The 15,384-nt window shown below is 64.1% G+C and overlaps 1 protein-coding gene across 1 annotated transcript in view; it reads left to right on the top strand.

Moving 5' to 3' along the window:
- The window catches only part of CELSR1 (cadherin EGF LAG seven-pass G-type receptor 1), a 119,671-nt gene that overhangs the window by 102,380 nt on the left and 1,907 nt on the right, over positions 1 to 15,384 (top strand). Inside the window, 14 exon segments of the mRNA XM_062202663.1 lie at positions 894 to 1,098; positions 1,358 to 1,525; positions 3,915 to 4,041; positions 6,485 to 6,685; positions 9,849 to 10,023; positions 11,529 to 11,641; positions 11,958 to 12,037; positions 12,862 to 12,988; positions 13,335 to 13,460; positions 13,834 to 13,928; positions 14,088 to 14,191; positions 14,289 to 14,438; positions 14,739 to 14,936; positions 15,040 to 15,301. Coding sequence (XP_062058647.1) covers positions 894 to 1,098; positions 1,358 to 1,525; positions 3,915 to 4,041; positions 6,485 to 6,685; positions 9,849 to 10,023; positions 11,529 to 11,641; positions 11,958 to 12,037; positions 12,862 to 12,988; positions 13,335 to 13,460; positions 13,834 to 13,928; positions 14,088 to 14,191; positions 14,289 to 14,438; positions 14,739 to 14,936; positions 15,040 to 15,301 — 2,131 coding nt within the window.

Here is a 15,384-nt window from a genome sequence, read left to right on the forward strand (position 1 = left end):
TGTGTATGTGTGTGGGTGTGATTCGTGTGTAGTGTAGATGTCGTGTGTGTATGGGTATATGCGTGTATGTAGGTGTGTGATGTGTGATTCATGTGTGATGTGTATATGTGTGATGTGTATGATTGTGATGTGTGATTCACATGTGATGGGTGTGGTGTGTGTATGTATTATGTGATGTGTGTGTAACGTGTGTATATATGTGTGATGTATGTATATGTAAAGTATGTGATTCACGTGATGTGTGATTCATGTGTGATACACGTGTGATATGTGGATATGTATGTGTGATGTGTGTGATTCATGTGTGATGGGTGTATATGTATATGTGTGATTGTGTGTGACGTGTGTATGGAGTATGTGCGTGTGACTCACGTGTGATGTGTGTGGAGTACATATATGTGAGCATGTGATGCATGTGTGTGGGGTGTGTGTTCCTTGGTGTCTTTACCAGCAGAGGGCTCTGCCTCGATGACTCTGTTGCGCCCGTGCCCCTGACCCAACGGCGCCATCCATCGGGCAGGGACCTGGTCTGCCCGTGGTGTCCCATCGAGGCCGTCTCCCTGGGCACCTGCGTATGGCTTTCTGGACGGCCCTGTCTGAGTCCCAGCCCCCACTCAGCTCTACGTGGCATGCGTTTGCGTCCCTGCAGCCTGCTGAAGCGCCGTAGTTAGTGGGTGCAGGGCCACAGGTCACCGGCACCCTCGTCAGTCCTTTGGGTACCTGACCCAGAGTGGAAACATCGCCTTGTATGGCCGCTGTGTCAGGTGCTGGGGGAAGCGCTCTGCCGCCTCCCTGAGGAGAACTCGCTGGAGGCGAGCGCCCCCTGGCGGGCACCTGGGTACCCCTGCCCCAACCCTGGCCTTGTGGCCTCAGGCTCTGTGCTCACCTTACAGGAGGTGCTGTGGGGGGACCAGCCAGCCGCAGGGCCACCCCACAGGTGGCACACCCGGGGCCCGGGGCTGAGAACGGAGCCCCTCTGAGCAGGCAGAGGAGGCACCCTGATGACCCCCGCCGGACCGCCGTCGCCCTGGTCGTCATTTACCGGACACTGGGCCAGCTGCTACCCGACCACTACGACCCTGACCGCCGCAGCCTCCGGTAAGGCCGAGTGCCGGGGCCCTCAGACTGGAGTGGCGAAGCCCTGCCCCAAGACCTTGCTGGGACCCCGGCCTGGCCCGCCCCTGGCTGTGCCATCGTCACCGGAAGGTGATACGCCTCCCTGTGCCCACCTGCTTGGGCCTCCCTGAGCACAGGGCCACGGCTCTATGCCCCTGGGCATTCCTCACTCGCGCTGGGCCACACACCTGTCCTGTGTCGCCAGCCCATGTCCTAACCGCATCTGGCTTCCCCGGCACAGGCTGCCCAACCGGCCGGTCATCAACACCCCTGTGGTGAGCGCCGTGGTGTACAGCGAGGGCCCCCCGCTGCCCAGCCCGCTGGAGAGGCCCATCCGGCTGGACTTCCCGCTGCTGGAGACGGAGGAGCGCACCAAGCCCGTGTGCGTGTTCTGGAACCACTCCCTCGCGTAAGTGCAGCGCCCCTGCCAGCAGAGCCCGGCGCTTCCAGCTGCGGCCTCGCTGGGCCAGCGTACGCCCCTGTGTCCGCAGCTCAGCCGCAGGGCACCCGGGGACCGTCTGGCTCAGTCTTGTGGCCAGGAGGCTTGTCCTCCGGCTGTGCTGCTGGGCTGGTGGGGCCCCCGCCCTCGCACACGTGTACACAGATGCGCACACGCACACGCCCAGAGGTCCCGCAGGAAGTCCAGCTCCCGTGATGTGGTGGCGCCACGTGGATCTCATTCTAGACAGACAGGGCAGGGGGGACTTGGACAGCTGAGAGCCTCCCAACCGGTGGTGGGGCATCCAGATGCATGTGGAGGGGTCCCTGACCCCAGCCTTGACCCTGAGACCATAAGCCAGTGGGGGGCTGGCTCCCCTCGAGGGTGCCCCGCCCAGCAGGGGCCATGGGGCTGTTTCGAAGCCAGGCCAGGAGCTCCCCAGCAGTGGTTTTTGGGGCATCAGCCTGAAGTGAGAAGTGTGTGTAGTTTGAAAATGTAACTTTCAGCCATGCACAGGTGAGCCTGCAGACTACGGACCTGGTGCCGTGTGCAAACGGGAGCCTATGGCTCTGCGGCCTGGTGCCGTGTGCACACGGGAGCCTATGGCCCTGGGGCCTGGTGCCGTGTGCACACGGGAGCCTATGGCTCTGCGGCCTGGTGCCGTGTGCACACCGGAGCCTATGGCCCTGGGGCTTGGTGCCGTGTGCACACGGGAGCCTATGGCCCTGGGGCCTGGTGCCGTGTGCACACAGGAGCCTATGGCCCTGGGGCCCGGTGCTGTGTGACACATGAGCCTGCGGACCCTGGGGCCCAGTGCTGTGTGACACGTGAGCCTGCGGACTTGGGCCCAGTGCTGTGTGACACGTGAGCCTGCAGGCCCTGGGGCCCAGTGTCACGTGCACGCGTGAGCCTGTGGACCCAGCTGTGCTCTGGTCTGCGGGGAGAGTGAGGCCCAGGCCTGTCAGCGTCGCCTGTTGCTGCCCCCTCTGCTGATTTGCGTCTACTTTGCTGTCTGTGTTTAGAGGAAACCTGAGGGGAGCTGGGGTGTGGACACTTCCCGGTCAGCAGGCCTGGCGCACAGACAGGAACCTGAGATGCCAGCGTGGTGCCCAGGGGTGGGGACGCTCTCCCCCCGCGGCCCGCGGCCCCCACGAGCAGCCAGGACTGAGTGCGGTGCAGCCGGGAGCGGCCCCAGATGCTGAGCCCGGCGTTCAACGGGCAGCCACTGCGCGGGGCGGGGCCGCGGGCACTGTGCTCTCAGCTCAAGCCAATGGCACCTGGCGCCCTCACAAAGGACCGGCTGGAGGAGCCCCTTCCACCACGCGGGGAGCCCCCCGGCGTCGGGTGTGCCCGGCAGTGCCGGCTCCCGCGTTGGAACCTGCAATTAGCTCTGGCGGCAGTGACCCGGCCCGTGCCTTGTGTGGTTCCGCGTGCTCCCAGATCTGAAAGGTCTTGGTCAGCGTGTTAGCCTTCACATCCCATTTTACAGAAGAGTAAACTGACGCTCTCAAAGGCGGTGTGATTTTCCCAGCACAGGGGAGGGCGGGCTGCTCCTGACACCTTGTTTTTTGGGGCTCCCCGGCTTAATGACCGGGCTCCGGCGCCCAGGAAGTTCCCATAAAAGGTTGTGCAATTGGGAGATGAAAGCCTCAGGTGAACAGAGATGAGTTCTGCACAAAGCAGGGCGTGGCCGCCGCGCCGCAGGGCTCTCCGGCAGCAGGTGCGGCGGGGCAAGGGCGAAGTGCTCCCCTTTGTGTCCGAGGTGCTCCCTTTGTGTTCGCTGCTGGGTGCGGGAGAACGGGGCCTTCGGGCAGTGTCATTAGAGGCCCTGCCCAGCCACGGGAAGTCAGGGTGTCGGTGGGGTGGAGCCTTGTGGCTGAGCCGGCTGTCGCCCTCCGTGCAGCGAGTGGGGAGCTGCAGCGCTTGGGGTGAACTCTGTCAGCATGTTCCCGGTTTTATTGGAAAGGTAGAGACAGCGCCCATCCACTGGCTCGCTGCCCAGATGCCTCCGAGGGTCAGGGCTGGGCCAGGCCGGAGCAGGAGCCGGGAACTCCATCAAGGTCTCCCACATGGGTGGCAGGGACCCAGGTACTTGAGCCACCACCGGCTGTCTTCCCAGGGCATTAGCGAGGAGCTGGAACTGGGCGGGGAGCCGGGGCTCGAACCCGGCTATCAGTTGTGCGATGTGGCGTCCCTGGCAGCATTTTAACCCCGCACCACACGCCTGCCCCCACTGTCTCCATTCGCTCATCCTGCTGATGTCCAGGGGTGTCGGAACAGTCTAGAAGGTGAGCCAGGCTGTGTGGGGGGCCTCACAGTGGAGGACGCGTCACCCACCCCTTCACCCTTTGCCCGGCAGCGTCGGGGGGACCGGAGGGTGGTCGGCCAAGGGCTGCGAGCTGCTGTCCAGGAACCGGAGCCACGTCGTGTGCCAGTGCAGCCACATGGCCAGCTTCGCGGTGCTCATGGACGTCTCCAGGCGCGAGGTAGGCGCTGCCCACGCTGCCCCCACCCGCTGAGCCTGATTCCGCAGGAAACTCAGCCTCGCTCCCAACCCCACCTCCTCCACAAACTCTCTTTCCCTCTAAGCACTCTGAACCATTTTTAAAAAGATATATTTATTTATTTATTTGAAAGTCAGAGTTATAGTGGGAGGTCTTCCATCTGCTGGTCCGCTCCCCAGATGGCTGCAATGGCCGGGGCTGAGCCAGGCTGAAGCCAGGAGTCAGGAGCGTCTTCTGGTCTCCCACGTGGGTGCAGGGGCCCAAGCACTGGGCTGTCTTCCATTGCCTTTCCAGCTGCGTTAGCAGGGAGCTGGATTGGAAGTGGAGCAGCTGGGACTGGAACCGGCGCCCCTAAGAGATGCCGGCACTACAGGTGAACCTGGCATGCCACAACACCGGCCCCTCTGAACAATTTTGATCAAATGATTGACACCTCATCCCAGGAATATGTGGGGACTTCCGTACCCAAACCCCATTAGAGGGTTTCAGAGCTCTGGAAGGAGAGCCTGTCCCCCGCACAGTCCCACCGCTATTCCCACGCCCACCTTGGGTTGAGAGGAGGAAGGCGCTGCAGGTGCAGGGGGCATGGCCCCTCTGCCCCGAGGACAGCAAGGCTGGGTCAGCGCCCCGGGACCTCCAGCATCCTCAGCAGCCGGGAAGAGAGCCAGCTGCCGTGCGCTGGCGAGAAGTGGGGCAGAGGAGACTGAGCACGGCTGGGAGACCCTGCCCGGCCTCCCATGACCCAGGCAGGAAGACTGCGTGGCGCTTCAGGGGTGCTGGGGTCCGGGAGCCAGAGCCGCTGGCCTGGGCAGGCCTCGCTGCGGCCTCCGTGCCGGGGCTCTGTGTAGCCCAGGAGCCCAGCCCACAGCTCATCCCGGGAGCTTTGTGGTGCGCAGGATGTTGGGGAGCCCGTGTCAGCCTGGGTCTGTGGCACGGGTGAGGCTGCCACCTGCCCACCCCGCTCCCTCGGCACGTGGCACATTCAGGCAGCTCGTCTGGGGCCCAGCCTCTGTTCACGGGGGGGGGGGGGGGGGCGGGAGCTGGGGGTGGTCCGGTCACCAGGGAGCTGGGGGCTTCTGAGGCAGAAGGGACGAGCGTGCAGCCGGGGAGTGCAGTGGGACCCCCGCGCCCGTGGGGGAGTCTGGGCTGCTGCAGGCTCCGGCATCTCCCAGGAGGGCGGGGCCTCCGGGGTGCTTGGGGCAGGTCTGGGCCCGAGCCACGAGCACCCAGCCACGCTGCCCTGACTGCGTCCTCACCGTGCATGACTCTGTGCCACGAGCAGCTCCTTCCACAGTCGCTGGAGAGCCAGAGCTCGCTGTTCCCAGAATGCCAGGGCTCCGGGCTGCAGCTCCTGGGCAGGCATCTGTCTGCCTGCAGTGCAGGAAGCACGCACCAGCGCCCTGCGCCCATTGCCGCTGCACGTATGTGTGGAGACGGCCAAGACAGTCGCAGTGAAAGCCACGTTCAGTGGCCCAAAGAGGCGTGTGAGGGACCGGGACATTTAAAAATGAAAAGGAACCAATGACCACACGCTGCCGTAGAGACCCGAGTGGCTCTGGCAATCCCAGGAGGCACTGTGTGGCAGGGTGGACGGCAGCCAGAGGCATGTGGCACTGGCAGGGCAGACTGGCCCACGCCGTGAGCCGCTGGTGCCATGGTTTCACCTCAGCGGGAGTGGAGGAGCATCTTGGTGGCCTCCTGCTGACTGAGCAGAGGAAGACTTTCAGCCCTGCACGTAGCACCCTCAGCAGGCTCCCTGCCACACGTGGGCTGCTCCCACGGGTCCCCTGGCCCATTTGTAAGGAGTGATGCGCTAGCCAGGAAGTAACCAGGTTGGGGGCACACGTGCCTTCTGCCTGAGCCAGGAGTGTCTGTTCAGGAGTCTCTCCCAGCTCAGGTTTTTTTTTTTTTAAGTTTTATTTGAAAGAGCAATAGATAGCGCCACTCCCTAAATGACTGCAACAGCCAGAGCTGTGCCTTTCCAGAGCCAGGAGCTGACCCGAAACCAGGAGCTTCTTCCGGGTCTCCCATGTGGGTACAGGTGCCCAAACACTTGGGTCATCTTCCACTGCTTTCTCAGGCCATTAGCAGGCAGCTGGATTGGAAGTGGAGCAGCCGAGGCTAGAACTGGCACCCATGTGTGATGCCGGCACTGCAGGCTGGGGCTTTAACCCACTGTGTCATAGTGCTGGCTCCTTATTTTTTATTTTAACTTGTGGAATACGTGTCCCACGAGAAGAGCCGTTGAGGGGCATAGGCCGTGCCGCCGGCACTGCCATCCACCTCCAGACCTGAAGCCACCACCTTGCTTTTTTGCTGCCTGAGCACATGGCGTTGGCACGTGGGCGCCTGCCGGTCTTGGGAGACCTCCTCACATTGTTCAGGGCCATGGCCTTACCCTCTCCGCCCCCCCGCCTCACCGCAGCACGGGGAGGTCCTACCCCTGAAGATCGTGACCTATGCTGCTGTGGCCCTGTCGCTGACCGCGCTGCTGGTGGCCTTCGTCCTTCTGGCCCTGGCCCACGCGCTGCGCTCCAACCTGCACAGCATCCACAGGAACCTCATCACGGCACTGTTCCTCTCGCAGCTGGTCTTCGTGGTTGGCATCAACCAGACAGAGAACCCGGTAAGGCCCCGCCCCCCGTCCTTGCGTACCTCCTGCAGGGGCTGGGGAAGGGGCTCCCCTGCCTTTCAGCTTGGCGGATGCAGCAGGGCGTCCTGCACAGCCCTGTGGGAGCCACACCCGAAGAGCTGGGGCCTCCTCTTACACCCTCAGTCTCGCAAGGCAGACGCCGGAGTCTGCAGGCCATAGTCAGAGCGCCCCTGTGTCCTGTTGGGTGGAGGCTCGCAGCTCCCAGGCCTGGATGGGGGATGGAGCAGCCGCCACTTGTACACGGGCGACTTTGAAGGGCAGCCAGGCTTCAGGATCGACTCTACCGTGGGGCACTGGGCTCCTGGCTTCTCACGGACTTTGTCATGGCCAGGTGGGAGGGAGGGGCCGAGCTGGGACCTGGGACAGGAACCCCGAGGAGCTGCGCCCTGCAGGCGGTAACCCCGCCCCATGGTCCGAGCCAGCTCCAGAACACTGTGCTGGTTCTCTGTGTGCTCACCTGCCCAGCCCTCGAGACCCTGATGGCCCCAGGCAGATGTGAGGCCAGCTGACTGCCACGCATGTGTGTGCGCTGACCCCATCACTGTCCAAGAACGTCTTGCATGGGGCACTGTCATTTCATTCCTCACGTGGGGGTGCTGCGTGGTCATCAACGAGCTAAAGTCCCCCTGGCGGGTGGGAGCCATGCCTGAGCCTGGGGACCTCGCTGAGGTGCACCATCTTCCTCTCACAGGCAGGTGGCGCTGTGGGGAGCCAAGACCACGTATGGGGAGCCTGGGGACAGGTGGATGATGGGGGGAAGGGTGGGGAAGCTGCCAGGAAGGTGAGCTCACAGGTCTGGTAGGTGAGTGGGGGTAGGGTAGGAGTCAGGACTGGTGGGGCTTGGAGGATGCAGTTGGGGGCGGCTTTAACGTCTCTGGGGGTGATGGGCAGACGAGGGTGCTACTGAGGGAGGCAAGGGTAAGGCCGCCGGCTGGGTGGAGCCCAGTTTGAGCCGCGTGGGGGTGGACACATGGCTGGGCCTGGATGTGGCCCCGGAGAAGGGAGCAGAGGCCAGGCTGGCATTCTGCTGCCAGCCGGTCAGGGCCACATGCAGACCTAGCAGCAGTGGGGCCACATGGGTCCCCTGCACGCACTCCGTGGCTTCTCGGCCACGACACCTGGTGGAACAACAGCCTGGCTCACAAGCAAGTCTGAGCATTTGTCCAATGAGCCGGGGCCTCTCGTGCCACCACGGTGCTCTCGGGCCCAGGCACGGCTCTGCCAGTTGCGGCTGGAGGCGCTGGGCGGCCGCGTGACTCGTGGCAGAGCCCCCTCCAGTGTGAGCCGGAAGCAGGGGCCTGAGCCGCTCCCTGCAGCTGGATGCCCCCATCCCTCCCTCCCCCCAGGCTCGTACCACCTGCTGGGTCCAGGCAGCCAGGGCCCCCCCCCCCCCCACTGCCTGGGTCCCTGTGCTGTCCCACAGCTGCCCTGTGGATGTTGGCCAGACACAGCCCCGCCCAGCACAGGGCAGACTGCTGGGACGCGTGCCCTCACGCCCGCTCTGAACTCTGCAGGAGACGAGGGACACGTTCTCATCTCTAAAGCTCCTTCCGCCCTGCAGGGTCCGCAGTGGGGGGCACAGGCCAGGCCCCCTCAGCCCGAGCAGCCCCCACCTCCAGACCGGGAGCCATCACGTACAAACAGACTTCAGCTGCTCTTAAAAAACACACTCGGCTGGCACCGCGGCTCACTAGGCTAATCCTCCGCCTTGCGGTGCCGGCACACCGGGTTCTGTCCCGGTTGCCCCTTTTCCAGGCCAGCTCTCTGCTGTGGCCAGGGAGTGCAGTGGAGGATGGCCCAAGTCCTTGGGCCCCGCACCCCATGGGAGACCAGGAGAAGCACCTGGCTCCTGCCATCGGATCAGCGTGGTGCGCCGGCCACAGCGCGCTACCGCGGCGGCCATTGGAGGGTGAACCAACGGCAAAAGGAAGACCTTTCTCTCTGTCTCTCTCTCACTGTCCACTCTGCCTGTCAAAAAAAAACCACGCTCAACCTGCCCTGGTCCGTGAGCTGTGCTCACGTGTGATGGCGACTGTGCCGAGAGGGGCCGAGCTGTGTGACTGGCAAGGCCAGGGGGAAAACAAGGAGCTGGATTCCCTCTGCAGACAGACAGACCCTGCCTCATAGCTGCACGCGTGCACACACACACACACACTCACCCTCACAGCTGTACACACACACATACATACCCTCACCCTCACAGGCGCACACACATATACATACACCCCCACACATACACACCGTCACAGGCACACACATATACATACACCCCCACACACACCCTCAGGTCTGCATATACACACACCCTTACCCTCACAGCTGCACACACACATACATACACCCCCCACACACCCTCAGGTCTGCACACACACACACCCTCACCCTCACAGCTGTACACACACACATACACACCCTCACCCTCACAGGCGCACACACATATACATACACCCCCACACACACCCTCAGGTCTGCATATACACACACCCTTACCCTCACAGCTGCACACACACATACATACACCCCCCACACACCCTCAGGTCTGCACACACACACACCCTCACTCTCACAGCTGTACACACACACATACACACCCTCACCCTCACAGGCACACACACACACATACACCCCCCACCCTCAGGTCTGCACACACACACATACACCCTCACCCTCACAGCTGTACACACACATACACACCGTCACTGGCACACACATATACATACACCCCCCCACCCTCAGGTCTGCATACACACACCCTCACCCTCACAGCTGTATACACGCACACACACATACACATACACCTCCCCACATACCCTCACAGACAGCTGCACACACATATACATACACCCCCACACACATCATACACACACCCTCACCCTCACAGCTGTACACACACACACATACACACCATCACTGGCACACACACATACATACACCCCCCCCATCCTCAGGTCTGCATACACACACACACACCCTCACCCTTACAGCTGCACACACACATACATACACCCTCCACACATCACACACACATACACACACCCCGCTCTGCCTATCTGCAGAGCACTGTGATGAGGCAGCCCCTCCCCCCACAGTTCCTGTGCACAGTGGTGCTGAGCGCCCCTGCTCCCCTCCCCCACAGTTCCTGTGCACGGTGGTGGCCATCCTCCTGCACTACACCTGCATGAGCACCTTCGCCTGGACGCTGGTCGAGAGCCTGCACGTCCACCGCATGCTGACCGAGCTGCGAAACATCGACGCCGGGCCCATGCGGTTCTACTACGTCATTGGCTGGGGCGTCCCGGCCATCGTCACAGGTGAGGGCAGTGGCACCACACCAGGCGACCAGCAGGAGATCCGCATCTCCCACCCACCGCCGCTCGTGGGGGAGCCCTCTGTCTCCTATCCCTCCCGTGCCCAGCTCTGAGCCTGGACCCTCGCGCTGGTCTGCATGAACACGTGCCACTGCTTGGTGCCTCCCCAGGAGGTGTGTCCCCTGGCAGGGTGAGCCCCCCAGGAGCTGGGCGCAGCACCTCCCACACCAAAGCTGTCTCTGCTCGCTGGATGGGTGGTTGCACAGGTGAACGAGTGAGTGACCGGGTGGGCCACAGGGGCGGAAGGAGGGGTCGGGGTGGTTGTGTGAGAGCGGTCCTCTGCCCGACGTGGGTGTTCACCCTAAGAGAACGCTCAGGCCTCTTGGCTTCTGGCCTGCTGGTCCCTTGAAGCACCCCGGCCTCTTGTGGGTTTGGACTGTAAATCCAGGCCCCCACCTTGCCAGCTTGCTTCCGAGACAGGTGTGTGCATGACACATGCGTGGACTGCGAGTGATCCCGGGACGGCCCCCAGGCCCCGCAGAGGTCCTCTGCTGTGCTGTCTGCTTGGCCCCAGGGACCCCACGAGTTCAGGCAGGGCCTTCACTGAGCCATCCAGCGAGTGCCTCTTTGACACCAGGCCTCCGTCCTGAGACCCCGCCCTGAAGGGGCTGCAGGGCTGGGGGAGGGGCTGCTGCTTGGAGGAAGCTGGGAGAGCAAGGTGTGCCGGGGGTCCAGTGCGTGGGGACACCCCAGTGGGGAGTGTGGCTGCTAGGGCCACACCACGTGAGGCCTCATCAACCAGGGGGCAGTGGAGGTCCCAGAGGTTTTCCACGGTGGGGAAGTAACTTCCCGTGAGGGGGACGCAGGACAACGCAGGACAACGCAGGCTGCAGCTGGGAGCTGTGAGGCCACGCACCTGTCACCCCCAGTGTAGGAGGCCCCTGAAGGCCTGGGGCGGTGCTGTAGGGCTGTCCTGGTCCAGCTTGGCCAGGGACAGGAGAGAGACGTAGGCTGAGTAACACTGCACAGCACTGTGGCACGGCGGGGCCACACCGGAGGGGCTTGGGTGCTGTGTGTGTGTGCACACGGGGACATGAGTGGCACACTCCCACAGCCCCCGGGCCTGCCTCCCTCACCCACTGCTGCTCCTTCCTCCCTTGCACCTGGGTGGGGCGCGGCCTCCCGGCCTCTGGCCGGTCCAGCTGGCGAGGCCCTTCCCAAGCAGCACCCCGCTGCTCCTCGCTCTGCCTCCCTCGCGGCTGGCAGGGGTGGGGCAGATCCCCGCAGAGCTCCTGCCTCCCAGGCCCACAGGAGGGCCCTGCACTCGGCTCCCAGGGTCTTTGCTGGGTCCTGGATGCTGCGCTCAGCCCCTTGCACTTCCCTCCTTGGAAAGTGACACCAGGTCCCCAGTCCATGGCCGTGGGCCTTGGGAGGGGGTCATCTGTCCTGTGACCCACACACTGGCGGGCATCTGGCCCTTACTCCTCTCTGCCCTGCACTGTGCCCAGGACTGGCAGTGGGCCTGGACCCCCAGGGCTACGGGAACCCCGACTTCTGCTGGCTGTCCCTGCATGACACTCTGATCTGGAGCTTTGCTGGGCCCGTCGGAATGGTCATAGCTGTGAGTGCCAGGTGCCCCCAGGGAATTCTGGCTGGCTGGGGTCACAGTGCCTGAGCAGGCGGGCAGGGTGGGAAGAGCCCATCCCATGGTAACAGTTGCTGAAGCCTCCGGGCTGCCCCGGGGCCTCGTCCTTGGGTCCCTGGATCCCAGGTTACGTTTCGTGCCCACTGGGAGACTGCTGGGTGTCCATCCCCCAGGAAGGTCCCCACACATGTGGCTGCCGCCTGGCATGGGACAGCCTGGGCTCCCAGGTGCTGGGTGGCTTCAGAGCACCTGCCAGCACGCGACAGCGCCCTGACTTTGGTTTTGTTCTCAGATGAACACGGTCATTTTTGTCCTGTCTGCCAAGGTTTCCTGCCAAAGAAAGCACCATTACTATGAAAGGAAAGGGGTCGTGTAAGTTGGGGATGAATTCAACGGGGGCGCACCTTGTCCAGCCCCGGTCAACAGGCCCTGAGACCCCCAAGTATCCCGTGTGCCTGCCAGGCAGGGTTCTGTCCAGCCCATCGCCAGCTCAGCCCCAGGGACGCCTGGCCCAGGGGAGGGGCCGGTGTGGGACCTGCAGGACCTGGTGGTGAATGAGCTGTGAAGTGAGGCCGGCAGCCCCAGGCCCTGGCCCGGCATGGGGGAGGGTCCTCAACCCTGAGGTGCCTGGAAACACCCAGTGGGGGTGGGATGGGTATTCCAAGTGGAAGAGATCCCTGGGGAAGGAGAGAGTGGGGGCAGGGCAGCAGGAACGAGGGCTGGGAGACGAGGACAGGGGGCCAGGCAGGCAGGAAGAGTCTGGAACGGGTGGGTGATGGAACCCAGAGGAAGGGTCGATGCCAGGGCGGTGCAGGTCTTGTGGCCACCCCACCCTGTCCAGCCCATCCCAGATCCAGGAGGGGTCCTTGTCACTCCCTGTACGGAGCCCAGAAGTCACCTCCCAGGTCACACAGCAGGGGGCAGCACAGGCCTCAGCCTTGCCTCTGGCGTCCCCAGAGCTGGTGTGGCCTGGTGCACCAGGCACCAACGCAGGACCTTTGGCCGTGACCCGAGTGCTGTGGGTGGGGGCTGGTGGTGGCCGTCACTCCTGTCTGAGTGCTGGGGGCAGTGGCCTCTTGTTTTTACTTGCTCTCCTCTGCTGACTTCCCTACTGACGCAGGCCCTTAGACCGCGGTTTGGGGTGAGGGAGGGGGGTGTGGGAGGGGCGGCCCTGGAGTCAAGCCCCGTGCCCGCAGCGCCCTGCTGAGGACAGCCTTCCTGCTGCTGCTGCTCGTCAGCGCCACCTGGCTGCTGGGGCTGCTGGCTGTGAACAGCGACGTGCTCCTCTTCCACTACCTCTTCGCTGGCTTCAGCTGCCTGCAGGTATGCTCAGCCACGGTGCCTGGGGGGCTTCAGCTCCCAGGAAAGTGGCTGGGGGTCCCCAGTTCCCCGTGTGGTGGTCCTTAGGAGGTCAGGGCAGGGGCTCGTCCCCAGGAAGGGGCGGTGGCCAGTAAGCGGGTGTACGGCCTCAGGTCGGGGACCCCAGGGTGCAATGGCTATCCTGCCCAAGAAAGCAGAAGCCCTGGGGAGGCCTGGTGTGGCCCCAGGGGGCACCCGTTTCCAACCACGCAGCCCACGTGGTGGTGGGAAATGGGTCCTGGTGGGGCAGCATCAGGACCTCACAGGCCACGTCTGCTGCTGACCGCTGCCCTCCACCCCCCGCCCCCAGGGCCTCTTTGTCCTCCTGTTCCACTGCGTGTTCAACAGGGAGGTTCGCAAGCACCTGCGGGCGGTGCTTGCCGGGAAGAAGCTGCACCTGGATGACTCGGCCACCACCAGGGCCACCCTGCTGACGGTAGAGTATGAGGACCCAGGGTCCCAGCTCCAGGGCCTTTGTGCCCCCAGCCCCTTCGAGGGCACTGCAGCTGTCTCCCACTGTGCTTGTACACCACGACTTCCACTGCGGCCCTGGCAGGGTGGGGTCTCAGCCTGACCCCAGCCCACTTCTCAAGGTTTAGGAAGACGGGGGCCAGGGCGGGCGAGGACCCCCGAGCCAGAAGCTGTGGCCAGCTTACGCGAGAAAGAACCCTCAGCCACCGCAGGGCTGTCACAAGGCTCCCGTGTGTGCCGGGCAGGGGCAGGGCCCAGGTTTGGTGTGAGGCAGCCATCCTGGGAGGGTTCATGTGGCCGCCTCTACCGGCACTAACCAGCCCGGCTCTTCCCCCCAGCGCTCCCTCAACTGCAACAACACCTATAGCGAGGGCCCCGACATGCTCCGCACGGCCCTGGGCGAGTCCACTGCCTCGCTGGACAGCACCGTCAGGTCAGCCCCGGGCCCCATGCATGCCTGCGGTCACCCTTGATCAGAACACAGGGGAAGGGGTCGCAGGGAATTCCAGAGCCCCACATGGCCGGCCCAGCTCCCACAGGACGGTGCTCGGGGATGGTGGTGGCATTGGCACCTGCCTTCTGTCCTTTGTAGAGACGAAGCGGTTCAGAAGCTCAGTGTGTCTTCCAGGCCCGCCCGGGGCGGCCACGGGGAGGCAGACCCACCCTTCACCCACAGGAGCACCAAGAAACCCCACGGTACGGCTTCCCCCAGAGGGCAGAGCCACCTGGTGCGTCCCTCTGTGCCCCACGGCCCGGGGACCCAGGTGAGCAGCTGCGGCCCCTGCCCCTGCAGGCCCTGACTCGGACTCTGACAGCGAGCTGTCCTTGGACGAGCACAGCAGCTCCTACGCATCCTCACACTCGTCGGACAGTGAGGACGAGGGTGTGGAAGCCGAGGGCAAGTGGGATCCAGCCCGGGGCCCCGTCCATAGCACCCCCAAAGGTAGGCATTTGGGGGCCTGGCCCAGGGAGGCCCCCACACCACCTGCTGAGCAAAGGCAGGAAGGTCTTTGGGGCAGCGGGGTATGGCTTCTGCCGTTGGGGTGCAGCGGGAGGCTCACAGCCGAGCCCGCTCAGAACCGTCCCTCGCTGGGCCTGAGTTTGCCACCTTTAGGTGTGATCTCCAGGCTTGCCAAGGGCAGTGGCGCAGGGCCCCTCGGACCTCCCAGAGGGGCAGTGTTGGGGGGCCTTGGCTTTGAGCACAGCCAGCAGGGCTGCTGGTTGAGTTGCTTTTCTGCCCCAGCGGATGCCGTGGCCAACCACATCCCAGCCAGCTGGCCCGACGACAGCCCGGCCGGGAGCGATAGTGAGGAGCTGGGCGATGAGCCCCCACTGAGGGTGGAGACCAAGGTCAGTGTGGAGCTGCACCAGGAGGAGCCGGACAGCAGGGGTCCAGCCAAGCCCTCCCTGCCTAGCAGCCAGCCCCCGGAACAGAGGAAAGGTACCTGGGGACCCAGGGGCCAGGGTCCGGTAGGGGACCCGGCTGGCTCAGCTGCGCGAGGGCCACCCCGCTGAGCCTGCTGTGCCACACTCCCTCCGCTCAGGCATCTTGAAAAACAAAGTCACCTACCCCCCGCCACTGCCCGAGCAGCCCCTGAAGTGCCGGCTGCGGGAGAAGCTGGCCGACTGCGAGCAGAGCCCCGAGTCCTCGCGCACGTCCTCCCCGGGCTCTGCCGACGGCAGCCGCGCCTCTGACTGCGCCGTCACCATCAAGACCCCGCGGAGGGAGCCGGGGCGCGAGCACCTCAACGGGGTGGCCATGACCGTGTGCGTGGGGAGCGCCCAGGCTGAAGGCTCTGATTCTGAGTAAGTAGCCACAGCCTCCAGGGTAGAGAGGCAGGGACCTGGCCCTCCCCCATCCCAGGACAGCACCCACAGCCCTGAGCAGC

Source organism: Lepus europaeus, chromosome 10 (assembly GCF_033115175.1).
Source record: "Lepus europaeus isolate LE1 chromosome 10, mLepTim1.pri, whole genome shotgun sequence".
Classification (NCBI taxonomy): domain Eukaryota; kingdom Metazoa; phylum Chordata; class Mammalia; order Lagomorpha; family Leporidae; genus Lepus; species Lepus europaeus.